Genomic DNA, 14,999 nt, shown 5'->3' with positions numbered 1-14,999 from the left:
AGAGGAAAGCTAATGTTGTGCCAATTTTTAAAAAGGGTAAATGGGATGACCCAGGTAATTATAGGCTTGTTAGCCTGACATCAATCCTGGGCAAGATAATGGAATGGCTGACATGGGACTCAATTTAAAAAAATGAGAGCGTAATGTAATTTATGCCAATGAGTATGGTTTTATAGAAAATAGAACCTGTCAGACTAGCTTGATTTATTTATGAGAATATAAATTGGTTGATAAAGGTAATAGTGTTAACCTCATAGACTTCTCTAAGATGTTTGACTTGGTACCACATTATAGTTTTAGTAAAAAAACAGAACCATATAAGATTAACATGGCACACATTAAATGTATTAAACTGGATAACTGATAGGTCTCAGAATGTAACTGTAAATGGGGAATTGTCATCAAGCAGGTGTGTTTCCTGTGGGGTCTCAGAGGGATCAGTTCTTGGCCCTATGGTATTTAACGTTTTTTATCAATGACCTGGAAGAAAACATAAAAATCATCACTGATAAATTTTGCAAATGAAACAAAAATTGGAGGAGTGATAAATAATGAAGAGTATAGGGCACTGATTCACAGTGATCTGGATCGCTTGGAAAACAGCACAAACAATGTGTGTTTTAATACAGCTAAAGTATACTTCTGTGTATGGCACAGGTCCAACCACTGCTGGAATGCTGTGTCAAGTTCTGGTGCCCACAGTTCAAGAAGGGTGTTGATAAATTGGAGAGGGTTCAGAAAAGAGCCAGAAGAATCATTAAAGGCTTAGACATGCCTTATAGTGATAGACTCAAGGAACTCAATCTATTTAGCTTAACAAAGAGAAGGTTAAGGGGTGACTCAATTTAGTACCTACATGGGGAACAAATATTTAATAATGGGCTTTTCAATCTAGCAGAGAAAGGTACAATAGGATCCAATGACTGGAAGCTGAAGCTAGACAAATTCAGACTGGAAATAAGGTGTAAATGTTTAATTATGAGAGTAATTAACCATTGGAACAATTTACCAAGGGTCATGGTGAATTCTCTATTACTGACAATTTTAAACTCAAGATTGGATGTTTTTTAAAAGATATGTTCTAGAAATTATTTTGGCAAAGTCTGTGGCCTGTATTTTACCTAGAGGTTCACAGAGGTCTCTTCTGGCCTGGGAATCCCTCAATGCAGTAAAACCAGAGGGACTAGCTTTTGGGAAACAATGGACAGTAGAGTTGATTAGCAAGATAGGTTTAAAGATAGTGAAGAAAATCCCTGGTATTGTGTTCCAGGTGACTGGAAGTTCTTTTAATATCAAAGCACTGAGATACATTAGTGTGGCACATATCTGTGAGCTCTGTTGATCAGGTCTGCACCTCATAGGTATTCATACAATCCTGATTAAACCCCAAAACTCTTTTCCAATACGCTCCAGGCTCAGTGCAAAGCCTGGTAAGGATTAGCCAAGGGCAATCTCTTTTTTGCTTGTTTCAAACCCCAATAAAGAATCTGAAGGTGTCATCCTCAGGACGTTACAGAAATCCCTGGGAGTGAACATGGCTCCTTTTTTAGGGAAGTTACATTAATTGAATACAGATCTTTTGCTAAAAGAAAGAAAAAGGGCATATGGACAGATGGAACAATATGCTTCTCTCCAGCTGGGATAGAACTGACTTTTTGAAGATTTGGATTGCAGTAAAGCATTTATTTATGTGAATAGTTTTCTCCTCCAGTGCCTTGATGGAGAAGAGGTGGTGCTTTATGAGTAAAATACCTGATAGAATGGGCTTTCGGCCTGGATGCAATCATGGTAGCCGGGCTGGTGATGGAAAGGGAGTGTTTCTGTGAAGCTCCAAAATTTAATCAACATTTTGCTTCTCTAGGTCACAGCCAAGAAACCTCCCAAACCTGACACTTTAAATCAATCCGTGTCCTTGGTAGGTTCTGGAAATTGACCCAGATGCGTGGTCCACAGTCTAACCTAACACTTCTGTGCAATAAGAACTTTACAGTGGCTGATAAGTGAGACCAGATTGGGAAAAGGCAGGAATTCATACTATGGGAGTTGTGATCCATGGGAGTTATTGGATATCATTGGATGAAATAGGAGTTTAATACAGTAGATTCCACTGCATAGTATCTTTCCATGCATGCTCTCTGGGCTGTGCCCTGCCCTGGCACAGAGGGCCCAGACGCCACATGCCCCCATTCCCCGTGGAAAGCCTGGGCCGCAGGAAGATTTGTGAGGCTGTAGCCAGGGAAGGAAGCGTTGGGAAATACCAAGTTCCGGGATGGAACCTATTAATAGTTTCCAAAGCAGCTATTGTGAAAAACAAGCCTGTGCTGTAAGCTTGCTGAAGGTGGGAAGGACAGTGGGTTCCATACTCTGTCACAATACACCCACCAAGCCCTGAGAGGCAGCTGCTACAGGTGCAAAGAGGAAATGTTAAGGGGGCCTGTGAGCAGTTGAACTCACCACCATAGCACCTCTGGCATCAGGTCAAGGCCCTGCGGGGTCTTCACCCCTTGTGCCCCCGTTGGTCACCGCTTTGGCCCTGCAGTGGCCTGATTCTGTCAGTGAGTCAGCTCTCTGAGTCCTTTCTAGTCCAGACCCCTTCCAGGATGACAGAAGTACAACTAAAGTCCAAAAATGTCCCAACATCAGAGATATTTCTGCCCTCACTTGGGCTATTCCTCATCCCACGCTTTAGGCTCAGTCCTCAGCCTGGGCTCAGTAGTCTTTATGTTGGAGTTGCACACCTCTTCCTCAGGTCTTGAAGGTGGGCTCCAGCCCAGGGACCCTGTATTAAACAGCTAGGTCTGCTTCTTCCGATGGGCAGCTGTTTCATAGAATATCAGGATTGGAAGGGACCTCAGGAGGTCATCTAGTCCCACCCCCTGCTCAAAGCAGGGCCAATCCCCAATTTTTGCCCCAGATCCCTAAATGGCTCCCTCAAGGATTGAACTCACAATCTTGGGTTTAGTAGGGCAATCCTCAAACCACTGAGCTAACCCTACCCGCCAGTTTTCCTGGGGCACTTCCAACCTCAAAGCCCCTGGTGCTGCTTCCCTGTGGCCTGTGCTTAACACAGCCTCTCTGCTGGTTCCCAGGCCTCTGGCTTCTCCCTAGGTCCTCCCAGTTCCTGTTTGCTCTGCCAGAATGCCAATCGCCTCCAGGACTGCCTCTCTGTACCTTGTCCCTTTTCTAGGCCCCACCACAGGGATTAATTCTGTCCCTGCTGCCTTCTTCAGTCTGCTTCCCCTGACTCCTCCCAGGCAGTGGGTACTTCCTACCACCTCTGTCCTAGGTCCTCCCTAACTGAGTTCTCCTTCCTCCTTATCTAGTCTCTTCCTGACTCTTTCACAGCTGGGGCCACTAGTATAATTAAGTTGCCAAATCAGGACCAGCTCACAGACAGCTGCTAGGTCACTGGCATAGTTGAGCCCAACCCCCACTTAAGGGTATGTCTACACTGCAGTAGGGAGCATGCTACGGATGGGTAGATGTGGAAGTGCAGCTCAAACTAGCATACTAAAAATGGCAGCGTGGCCAGGGTGACACAGGTGATGGTTTGGGCTATCTATCCAAGTATGGGTCCAGAAGGTCCGGTAGGTTTGGACTTGGGTGCCTAGCTTGAGCTGCTGTCCATGCTGCAGTGGCCACACTGCTGTTTTTAGCATGCTAGCTCGAGCGGAGCTAGCTTGTCTGTCTATCCCCATTGGGAAGCTCATCCCAGTGGCAGTGTAGACCGAGCCACAAAGGGCAGCCAACCTGTGACAGTCCCCCAACTTCCGTTATAATGTGTAAACGTCTTGATGAATGCATATAACATTAGCAATTTTTTCTTCATATTAGGATGTATACTGCTGCATCTTGGGAATCCTGGGAAATCTAGCAGTCCTGATGGTAATGCTTCAAGGGATTCTAACTGGCCTATGTCTTTTCATACAGAGATACTTCCGTGAGGGACTCCGCTCCTGAAGGCGGCTTGGGGCAGGATACTTTCAGCAGGTGAGAAGTGATGTCACCTAACTGAGTTCCGTGTGTGTCACCCCAACACAATTAGAGCATGCATGTTGATATCACTATATCTTTGTTATTTATTTTCTAGAATGGGAAGGATTTGTTAAGTTGAGTTATTCCTGTGCTTTTCAATGCTGTATTATATGTGAAGCACTGTCAGGATGCTTCTTAGAAAGAGCATAACAAATATGATCAGGCCAAATGAGTGCTGATTTACACCTGGTTCAACCCCACTAAAATCAGTGCCACCACACCAGGAATAAATTAGTTCCATTAAAATCTGTGTGGCATTATGAAGTTGCTGCAATGATATCTAAATGATTGTTGTTAGTGTGGACTAGTGGCTCCTCATGGTGATTCTGCTTCAGAAATAGGCCCCAAAAGTGCTTGTTGTAGACTTAAAATGCCAGGTACTAATGACCTGAATTTCAGATATGCTACAAATCCCATTTAAATCAGCAGGAGCTCTGCATCTCTGAAAATCAGAGTATTAGTATGTTAGCACCAAGACACAGAAAGCCAGAAAACCAGGGGAATCCAGAAATCATGAACCAATTTCATATTTCCAGAAATCCATTTAGAGCCAGATTCTGATACCCCTCCTCATGTTAGGTGACACCTTACTCGACAAGTGGTCCTGTTGATTTAAAATGGGACTGTTTGCAGAGTAAGGTACTATTCAGCATGACTTAGGACATTGGAATCTAGCCCTAAATCATAGTCGAGAGAAAAAACAATAAAGGAACTTTCCTTTCAAATAAAACACTAGGATAATAATATCAGAAAGCAAGGTTATCTCATCTAGTTTTCCAGACACTGGTTGGAAGGCATGTACCAGTCCTTCTTGCCACACCATTTGCAAAACAAACCCCTTATTTTTCAGTTGACAATAGTAATACAGTAAATCAGTTCTCAATCTATACACTGAATCATCCTATGAAATGACTGATGCAATCATCTGCTTTCTCTGTTCTAGTATTCACCATGCATTGCTACTGAATTAAAAATCTCAGTGCTGGTTTATAGGCTATGTTTTTATCTTTTAAAGCCTTCCGGCCAGATTCATCAATCTATTTTCTGTGACAAAGCAGTAGTTTTTCCTCAATTTTTCCTTTTTTGCTGCCATAAAATAACCAGTCTTTGTCAAAAGGTCAAGAGAAAATAATTAGCAGTAGGTTATTATTTGATAAAATGATCGATGAATATAAATATGCATGAGTACAAAAAAAACAGCCACTTTGTTGTTTTTAATGGGTGTATTGCAGTTGAATTGCTACATATCTATACTTCATGTAACCCCGACATCAGAGCATGCATGTTGATCTCACTGTCTCATAGCATGCTACCTGCCTTATTATTAGTAAGATAAGAGTCCTCAAACAAGGAAAACTCAAAAGCAGGAAAGCATACCTAGATGTGAACCTGAACAGTTCTATATCAAATACACTGTGCCACAGACAGCCAGGAGTAAATCTATGACTGTTACACCAGGAATGCATGTAGCCCACTGTGTATAGTAAATTTATCTTAAACAGAATGCTTGTCATTACTGCTTACATAGAACATTATGACATATGTATGGAACAACTACCAGTGTTGTTACGTTGTCATTTCATAAAATGTATGCCCTAATTAAAACAACTATTGCATGTACTATTTATACAGTAGCACTGTTAAATGGAAAAGGATTACCACTCAAATGCTGCCAATATCCAAAGCACTGAAGTAGCTGGTGCATAAACGTTGAAATAAGCTTTTCATGTCAATGTTTTGTTGTGTTAGCATCATCACCTGTTTATGTCACTATGCTGAAGTTATACTCATTTAGCCTCTGTGCAATCCTCCCCACTTACAGTGTGAATTCTACAGCAAGATTACTGCACAGCTCTGGCAATTGTATTTCTGACTGGGTTTAACCCTAAAGTCCGCAGTAAGACCCTGCTCCTGCAATTTGTTTTGTGTGGACAGACTCCCTGTACCCAGGCAAAGACAGTCTCCATTGTAGATTGACCCCTATCTTTGCCTGGTGCCACACTGACTTCGGCAGGGCCCGCCTGGGCACAGAAGTCAGTCCACATGGAACCCGCTACAAGATCAGCACCTTAGTCTTTACTCCATCCTTATGCAGGCAAAACTCTCCCTGGGAATTAAGACTGGAGTAAAACCTCAGCAAGGACTTCAGGGTTTGGGCCACTGGTTACTCTCCTGGTAGAGCTTGTGTGGTGTGTTTTCCTTACTATTCTATTTGTTTTGTTTCCGCTCTGTGGGCTGACTGCAATTATATATGTTAACCCTTTTATATAACATACTACACCCAGTATTCTAAATATATGGACCTATACGAAAGTCAGAAATCTCCATATTGTACAAGAGCCTGATTCAGAGCCCACTGAAGTCAGTGGGAAAAACTTAAATTGACCTCAGCTGACATTGGATCAAGCCCGAAGCACTCAAACTGTGGTACTAACATAGCTGGGGGCATGCAGCTTTAAGTTGCAGTCAAGTCATCAGTAGAGACTCTCGGATACTATGTTTATGGAGGGCACGTAAATATCTATATGGGGCAGCTCACTAAATGTGGTACATTTTGACATCTCTCAGCAATGTGAGCATCTCCTCCTCTCCAGCCAACATCACCCTCTGCTGGGCTACACTTTCTCACCCCCCAGCATTCCTCTGTGGGGAGAGAGGTTGTGGTCACATTGCACCTGTACAGTTTTCCCCAGTGACGGACTGACCTACACCCAGGTGTGAGGCTGAACCATTAGCTTTAACATTATGCTAAAATTGCATGAGAATTAAATGCATGAGAAGGCCATAATGGTTCTTTCATTCTTCCAAGTAAACCCATTTGAACCCTGTATACACCATTTACCTTCATGTATGCGTATGAGACTTCTAGAATGCATGCTAACTCTTCACTTTCTCATTGTGGAGATTAGCTCCTCTAACGAAATCTCAGCCTGGCACTTTCAGAATAGAATGCTAGTCTTGCCCTTGTTTTGCTTGCAGGGAGCCTTTAACTTTACATGTTTCGGATCTTGAGGACCAAACCGTTACCCTGTCTTTCACACCCCCTGGTGAGTTTTCCCGGGCTGCACTAAAGAATGCATGTTTCAAGTAGGCATGGCTTGGGACAGAGCAGAATTGTATAGAGAAGTGTATTTTCATAGGTAAGTTTTACAAGTGTCTCTTAGCAGGAGCTATTTACAAAATCTCTAAAGCACTTATCACTGTGCTTCATCATATGCGTTTTACTGTTAATAGGTCAGTTCTATTGAGAGTGACATCAGCACATGTACTAAGAATTGAAAAGATGAGGAGGGCTTTCCAGTTAACCGTTTTCCCAGTTTAGAGTGATTTCAGCAAATTACTGTGTTTATTATGGTTTTCTCCATGAATATCTTCCACTTGACAAAATAAATCTCCATAAAAGGTATTTGTTAACAGTAGTGGTCTTACATAGTTACAAAGCAACATTTTCAATCTTGGGTGCCTACATTTAGGCTTCTAATTCCATATTTAGGCAACTAAATAAGGGTCCGGATTTTCAGAGGTGCTGAGTAATGGCACCTCCCATTGACTTCATTTGGAGTAAGGGTTACTCAGCACCTCTTACAATCAGGTCATTTTTATTTAGATGCCTCCATATAAATTTTGGGCACCCAATGTTGAAAATATTGTCCTAAGCCTTCTCCTAAGTAGCTAGGCAGAAGGTAAAGCAAGAACTGGGTTGGTGAGCAACCTTGAAAATCCTGTCTGAATTGTTGAAAATCAGGTGTTCTCCAAGGGTGCCAGACACAAGTAGTCAGCAGAAATACACTTGGCCATACTCTTCTAGGGAAAAGGTACAAGCCATCTTCCAGTTGACAATCCATGCACCAATACTGCATGTGACTTGCAAAGAAGTTATACCCTCTGTTCTCTTAGATAGAGGGTAGGTGCTGCTATGTTGACTGCTGATGGAAAATGGGAAGAATTAAAAAATGCAATGAAGAGAACAGAATTATGAAATGATTGCATAGCAGAACTCACATTAAGGGTAGAAGATGAGCGCTTATTCAAATGGCACTTTGTCGATTTTCTAGCCAGTCCATCCATCTTCACTGCTGCTCCTCGTTATGCCTCTTCCCCAAAGAAGTTCTCCCAGGAGGAGAGATACAAAGATAGGTCTCCAGTGCACTCACTGTTAACTGCTCCGCTAGATGACCTGAAGGCTGTCCCTAGTACCTCAGCAGACCATAGACCATCTTTGAGGAAGAGTAGCTCACCAGAAGCTACAACTGCCCGGAAAAGTAAGTGTGGCCCCTTCTTCCAATCAAGAGGACTCTGCTGGCTTTTTTCTCTCCCCTAATCACTACGGTAGTGAATTACAAACAATAGGCTAAATTCATCCCAACTGTATTTCTACAGAGACCAGTGAAGTTACACCACCATACACAGATGTTATGTTATGTGGTTCATGAGGGTAATGTTTTTAAATGTTCAGAAATACATTTATTTTCATACTTGCCTTTTTAATATTTAACTATTTAAATCAGGGGTGGTCAAACTTTTTGGCCCAAGGGCCACATCTGGGAATAAAAATTGTATGGCGGGCCATGAATGTCAGAAAATTGGAGTTGGGGTACAGGTGGAGGGTGAGGGCTCTGGTTGGGGGTGCGGGCTCTGGGGTGGGGCCAGAAATTAGGAGTTCAGGGTGCGGAAGGGGGCTCTGAGCTGGGGCAGGGGAGTGGGGTGCGGGCTCCTGCTGGGGGTGCAGGCTCTGGTGTGGGGCTGGGGATGAGGAGTTTGGGGGTGCAGGAGGGTGCTCTGGGCTGGGACCAAGGAGTTCAAAGGGTGGGAGGGGGATCAGGGCTGGGGCAGAGGGATGGGGCGTGGGGAGAGGCTCAGGGGTGTAGGCGCCAAGTGGCGCTTACCTCAAGCAGCTTCCAGAAGCAGCGGCATGTCCCTTCTCCATCTCCTACATAGAGGCATGGCCAGGCAGTTCTGCACACTGCTGCCTCTGCAAGCACCGCCCCTGCAGCTCCCATTGGAGCACCTGAGGGGGCCATTGGAGCGCGTAGAAGCCAGAGGGCGACCATTCCGCAGCTTCTGGGAGCCGCATGGAGCGGCCCCCGACCCTACTCCCCGGCTGGACTGCCAGAGGGCGGGCCAGCCCCAGCAGGGCAAGCCCCAGACCCATCTCCCCAGCAGGAACTCGAGGGCCAGCTCAAAATGGCTGGCAAGCCGGATCCGCCCCATGAGCCGTAGTTTCCCCCTCCACCTCCGCCCCCGATTTAAATCCTCCCCTTTCGCTCAATAAAAGTAGGGGTGATTCTCAAAATTACATTGTTGACCTTTTCTTTTTACACAGATGTCTCCTTCATTCCCAGTTCTTGTAAGTATAATTCCATTATGCACATTTGTTCCAATGTATTTGATGTTCCATTTTAAAGCTGTGTTCTAGAGTTCGCAACCCTGCTCAGCTTACTGAAATCCATCTCAGTTATTACTGATTTTCTCACTTCACACTGCATGCACTTAAAAGACAAAATGCTTCCACATTTAGGGAGGGCCACCTTGTGACAATCCATATTAAGACATATTTCTCCTCCTGTATTGTATAAACTCTGACATGTATCACAGCTGCCGTTTAACAGGGACTATGCTTAACACTATGTACCAGTTTAGGATGGAAAGTGAAGAAAAATACTATATCCCATTAAAGCTGCATGAGAAGTTACCTGAACATTAACAAAACTGAAAGAAAACAATTAGGGTGAGATTTTCAAAAGTGTTCAGTGTTGGCCTAACCATTCAAGTCAACTCTCATTGACTTCAATGGCAGCAGAGTTAGACCAACATTGAGTGCTTGTAAAAATGCCACTCTGGCTGTATATACATTAAACTGTAAAGTGCTTCTAAAACTAAACTAGTACTTGACAATGCAGAACATAGAAAAAGGGAGATAAATGTATTTGAAAATGAAATACAGCATTAAAAATTCTGGAAGGCTCGACCTTCCCTTATTAAGTCAGAACAATATACAATTTACGAAGGGCTAGAGTGTGAAGTCATTACCCAATCAAAACTCCATACAAGAAATTTGCTGCCACATTCCTGGGAAGAAAGGAGTCACTGATCACTTGAAGAGGAAAAAAAAATGACCAAAAAGGTAATTCAAATGAACACGTTCCTTCTCTCCATCGGCCAGGGAACAGTTTTGGCAAATTCCTGTTGTGGCAGGGAGACGGTCCTATTCCTTCCTCAGTAGGAGATAAGCAAACAGCTCTTCCTTGCAGGGATGGGGGGAAAAGAAGGGGTCTCCTTTGGTAAGTGTGTTGTTGTTGGGCTATTTGGGGGTGGAGGGGTTGTTTTTGAAAGCAGTCCTGGTTCTCCCTTTTGGCAACGAGATAAAAGCAAATGATTCTTCTTTCATCAGGAGCAAACACACAAAAATGTTGACTCCTTGGTTGCAGGACAACCAGTTCCAAGTCAAAGTCATAGAGTTTAAGGCAAGAAGAGACCACCAGTTCATCTCATCTGACCTCAAGCCACCAACACCACCCAGCCACCCTCACCTTCCTCTTCACTGCAAGTCCTTTCTATTCTTCCTAGTCCATGGAGAAAGCGCAGCATCTTCCAACCAGCCCAAAACATCTCCACATCTTTATCATCAATTGTCATCAAGGCAAATCCCAAAGGGACATAGCCTCGTTACAGATCAACCACCACCAAAACTGATGTCTAGCTAGGTCCTTTATGGCTACATCTTAATGGCCAGAACTGGAGGATTCTTTTCTCTAGGCCTGGAAGCTATGAGACAAAGCAGGTTCTTTTATCCTATGTGATGAAGGGCTTTAATCCCTCTACTGTCTGGCAATAAGGATACATTCATCCCTTCACAATCCCATTGAAGTCGGTGGGAATTTTGCCTGCCTAAGGACTGAGGAAAAAGGCTTTCAGGATTTAGCCAAACGAATGCCTTGTAGAACAGAGCTTAATCCACCTGCCCAGAAATGACCCTAACTAGTTTGGAAAAGCATAGGTAGTTCAACCATGGAACCCCCTACTAGTTAAACCAGAAACTTGTCAGTTGCCTTATCTGATTAAATAAAATGTGCAGTTAACTAGTCTCGGTATTTGCAATAGTCCGGGGATTTCCTATGGTAAGTATTGAGAAATACCAAGGCCTAGTGGAAATACTGATGTAACCACATCTCTCTCTCTCGCTCTCTCATTTTTATATATGTGTAAAATCTTCAGTAAAAGTAACAAACTTTTCATCCCACCACTACACTGGTAGAAGGGTGTGTATTTTAACACTAGTGTACCAGCCACCTGCCAATGGCTCAGGTTGCCTGGAGTGCTTTATTAATCTTGTATCAAAAAGTCCCTAAATAAATGGGCCATCAGTGAAAAAACAGATCGAAACAACTCTTTGGAGTGATCCCCAGCTATATGTTAGTTATTACATTTTCTTCTTACTCTATTTGTAGTTCCCCCTAGGAGCCTGACAATACACTTCCCACTCAGTTGTTTTTCTCTTGTACATGTGGCAATCCTCCGGCTTTTTCCTCTGTGTTTTCAAAGGAGCCCTAGCAAAAATAGCCATGCTGAATGCTCCTTGCGCTGAATGCTCACATTGCTGTGCTCCTGCTGGGGGGCTGACTGGCTCTGCAGCAACGAAACACACTAGTAGGCGCTAACCCTGCAAGACTTTGCATGTTTATTTAAAAACTAGGAGGCGGGTACACATAAGCACATGACACTTCCACACTCATTGCCAGGGGCCAGTCGGACAAATGCAAGTCCATTTATCCACAGAACCGCACCAGCTTCCGCCACCAATGTGCCTTGACCCTGAAGGGGCTTTTCTGCTCAGGAAGTAATTAGTTGCATGTGTAATGATGAATTTTGTGGGGTGGACATCTCTGCAGTTGCAATTGCACATAACCCACCAATTTATTTCACACAGACCGTGAGCCAGCCAGCTGACATGGATGACTTTCAGTCACTGCCAGCCCTGGCTCAGTTCAAACCTGTAACCTAGAGATGAAAAGTTCCACATTCCATGCTTTTTCTATGTAGCTGTGTGCCTGCATCTCTGCCCCGCCCCCATCTACCTGTCCCTTTCCCTCCTCATTTTAGAATGAGCAGCAGGTCTGAATGGTGCAGCTCCTGACCAGAAGTGGTTTACCCCGGAGCCACATTCGCAGAGTGAAACGGACTATGATTGTGTAGTTGTAAAGCATTGATTTGCATGTGCTGTTATAACTGCTAAATTGGGCTAGTCCATAGTCCACCTCCTGATCAACCTGAATCCCACAGTAGCCAACTACTAATTGGTTTACTGCTGTTACATCCTTACGTTTCAAGTCTATTTCTGAACATCAGTGTTCAGTCAAAGTCAAACAGAGGCAGTGTGGCCCAGGGGATGGAACACTGTACAGGAACTGAGAAGACCTGGCTTCTGTCCCCATATCTGCTATTGGCCTCTTAGATGACTTTGGGCAGGTCACTTCAGTTCTGTGCCTCAGTTTCCCCATCTATAAAATGGGGATAATACTGACCTCTTGTGAAAAGAGCTCTGAGATCTATTAAAGAAAAGTTCTATACACAAATATTATTATTAACAAAGTACTTTTTCCTCCTTCCCCCTTCACACAACCACATAGCATTTAAAAAAAATTGACTTGCTTGAAATAGAAATATGATTCATTACAAAAACTGATGTTAATCATTGTCATCTCATTTATTTTCTCTTTGATATTCAAAGTAATCCTATTTGTTTGAAATCTTTATTTTAGAACTAAGTGTAATTTAAGGTTCCTATATAAAGCAACTAGTTTGATAATGTATTTTTGTACCTCTAATAGTATAGTGACTAATCATTTTCTCAATAGCTTCTCAGCCTGTGGAAACCAGTGGGAGCACATGCAGGAAGCTACAGAACAAGATGGAAAACCTACAAAACCTGGTGGAAACGTTACAGATGAAAAACCAAGGTACTGGAATTTATTCTATTGAAATCACAGGTATTTATTTTGAAATGTACTGGAGTCTCCACTGTATCTCTGTGGTACATGCCATAGCTCTGGCCACAGTTGTCCATTCCTGTCAGTTTAGATGTGTCTGATTTACTAATAGCCACTTCCACATTATCCAGCTCCTAGGAGAATAAACAGATTAACTCCACAATGTACTGTACTCAGCCCTTTAATGAGCTCTGAGATCCTAAATCTTTCAAACATGGCAGCTGTTGAGGGGTGCGGTAATGTGCTGCTGTAACCAATTAAATGGGATTTTTATGGAGCTGTTGACCCTTCAGGGAAATTGAAAGCTATTCTGTTTATAGAAGTCTTCATTTAAAAACAAAATCACCGTTTACCAGCAGTGACCACACAACCATAGCTGATCCTCCACAGTTATTCCTTTTTCTAAAACAGGGAAATCCTGCAGTCTCAGCCAGCCCACTGATCACAGCTGACATATTAGGCCCTGATCCTGCTCCCACTCGCACTGAAACCAGCTAAACTCCTATCAACTTCAGTGACTGCAGACCACTGGGTGCTGAAATTCCTTTTGTCGTCAGCATTTTTTCCTTACTCCATATTCTGATTATCTTCCCTTTCCCCTTCACTTCTGTGCTTATGGACCTGGAAGATGAATGCTTCCACTCATCATATAATTATGTGAAAGTCATGAATGATGGGAATTTGTTTGATAAAACTCTAATGAAATTATTTATATAAAACAAAAACCGAGCAGGGAAAAGTTTGGGCCAGCTCGTGTAAATGGTCATATCTCCCTTCAGTATTTGCTCTAATTTAACTTCCACTTGATACACCAGCAAGTTTTCTGTAACAGTAACGTATTATACCTCAGCTGTATAAAAGATACAGAACTAAAATAACCCCTCATATGTGCATTAGAACAAACGCCACCTTACAAACATTGGCCCAGAGTCACTTAAAATTCAATCAATTTCAATACAACCCATAAAAAGTAACTTTGAAATCAATAGAGTTTTCCCCATTTACTTTCTTACAGTAATGAATTCGGGCCATTGGGTCCAAATGAAACAGCTGTATAGCCAAGCTGAGGGAATATCCATTTATTATTAGGCCTATTTTGTGTACTAAAACATCAGCCTACTAAAGTGGAAGCCACATTTGTTTTCTTTAGGGCACAGCAAACACAGAGCATTGCCTGTGTAATATGCTGGCTGGCTGGCTGTATAAGCTGTAGGTGTCAATACCTGATGCTTGAGTTGTTTTCTGCTCAATGTGATCTAGCAATACACAGCATTCAAGTGATCTATTCTCAATGCTATTTTCAGCAATGTCTTCAATGATCCGCTGTCAGGAAAAGAAGATTGAGAAAGTGAAGGACAAGGAGAAAAAGCTAACAAAATAAAGAAACTCTGTATGGTTGTGATCATTCCAATATATGTAGATTTGGCCCCATTAAATGTGATGCTTAAAATATATGATACTGTTAAAGATTCATAATAAAGGTTCTCATAGTTTTGTAATCTGTGTCTTGGACTAGAATACTAGCCGCAATCTGGAGTTCTAAAAGAGCAGGATGTAGAGAAGTAAACACAAGACATAGAGAGAGAGGTATTGTATCTTTTATTGGCATACAGTGGGAATAGCCACATACGCCAAGGGAGACAGCCAAGAGAGAGTCATGCTGGTCATCCCAAATAAGGCCCAACAGAGCCCACACACCTATTGTTAGTTTTAAATACTGTAGAGAGACTCCTTTTGTTAACCGTCCATCTCGGGGAAAACAACCTAAAGTAAATTTTTCTATACATAATGTTATTTTAAGAAGTTCTGCTAGGTCATGATATTCCATATTTCAGAGCTAGAGACAAATAGTGCTGCCCACCCCATAAGCAAACTGGGAACTTCCCCTTTCCACTTGTATAAACTAGCCCTTTTAGTCCCTCACCCACTCTTGGACCCTATACCTGGCACTGGGGCAGGACTAAATGCATCTCATCC

General features: G+C 42.9%; 1 protein-coding gene across 7 annotated transcripts in view; it reads left to right on the top strand.

Moving 5' to 3' along the window:
- CCDC158 (coiled-coil domain containing 158) overlaps positions 1 to 14,471 on the top strand; it is a 63,116-nt gene extending 48,645 nt beyond the window's left edge. For 5 of the 7 annotated variants that reach the window (XM_084626896.1, XM_084626894.1, XM_084626898.1 and 2 more), the window contains 6 exons: positions 3,931 to 3,990; positions 7,015 to 7,082; positions 8,091 to 8,297; positions 9,359 to 9,382; positions 12,891 to 12,992; positions 14,327 to 14,471. In XM_084626896.1, the coding sequence (XP_084483022.1) occupies positions 3,931 to 3,990; positions 7,015 to 7,082; positions 8,091 to 8,297; positions 9,359 to 9,382; positions 12,891 to 12,992; positions 14,327 to 14,403 (538 nt within the window). In that variant the 3' untranslated portion in view covers positions 14,404 to 14,471. Of the gene's footprint in view, positions 1 to 1,861; positions 1,916 to 3,930; positions 3,991 to 7,014; positions 7,083 to 8,090; positions 8,298 to 9,358; positions 9,383 to 12,890; positions 12,993 to 14,326 lie in introns of those variants that run through there. The other 2 variants (XM_084626895.1, XM_084626901.1) reach the window with 2 other exon arrangements.
- Positions 14,472 to 14,999: the final 528 nt, after the last annotated feature.

Source organism: Lepidochelys olivacea, assembly GCF_965140295.1.
Source record: "Lepidochelys olivacea isolate rLepOli2 genome assembly, chromosome: 4".
NCBI lineage: Eukaryota > Metazoa > Chordata > Testudines > Cheloniidae > Lepidochelys > Lepidochelys olivacea.
The sequence above is the reverse complement of the archived record's forward strand: the minus strand, read 5'-3'. Positions and strand labels throughout refer to the sequence as shown.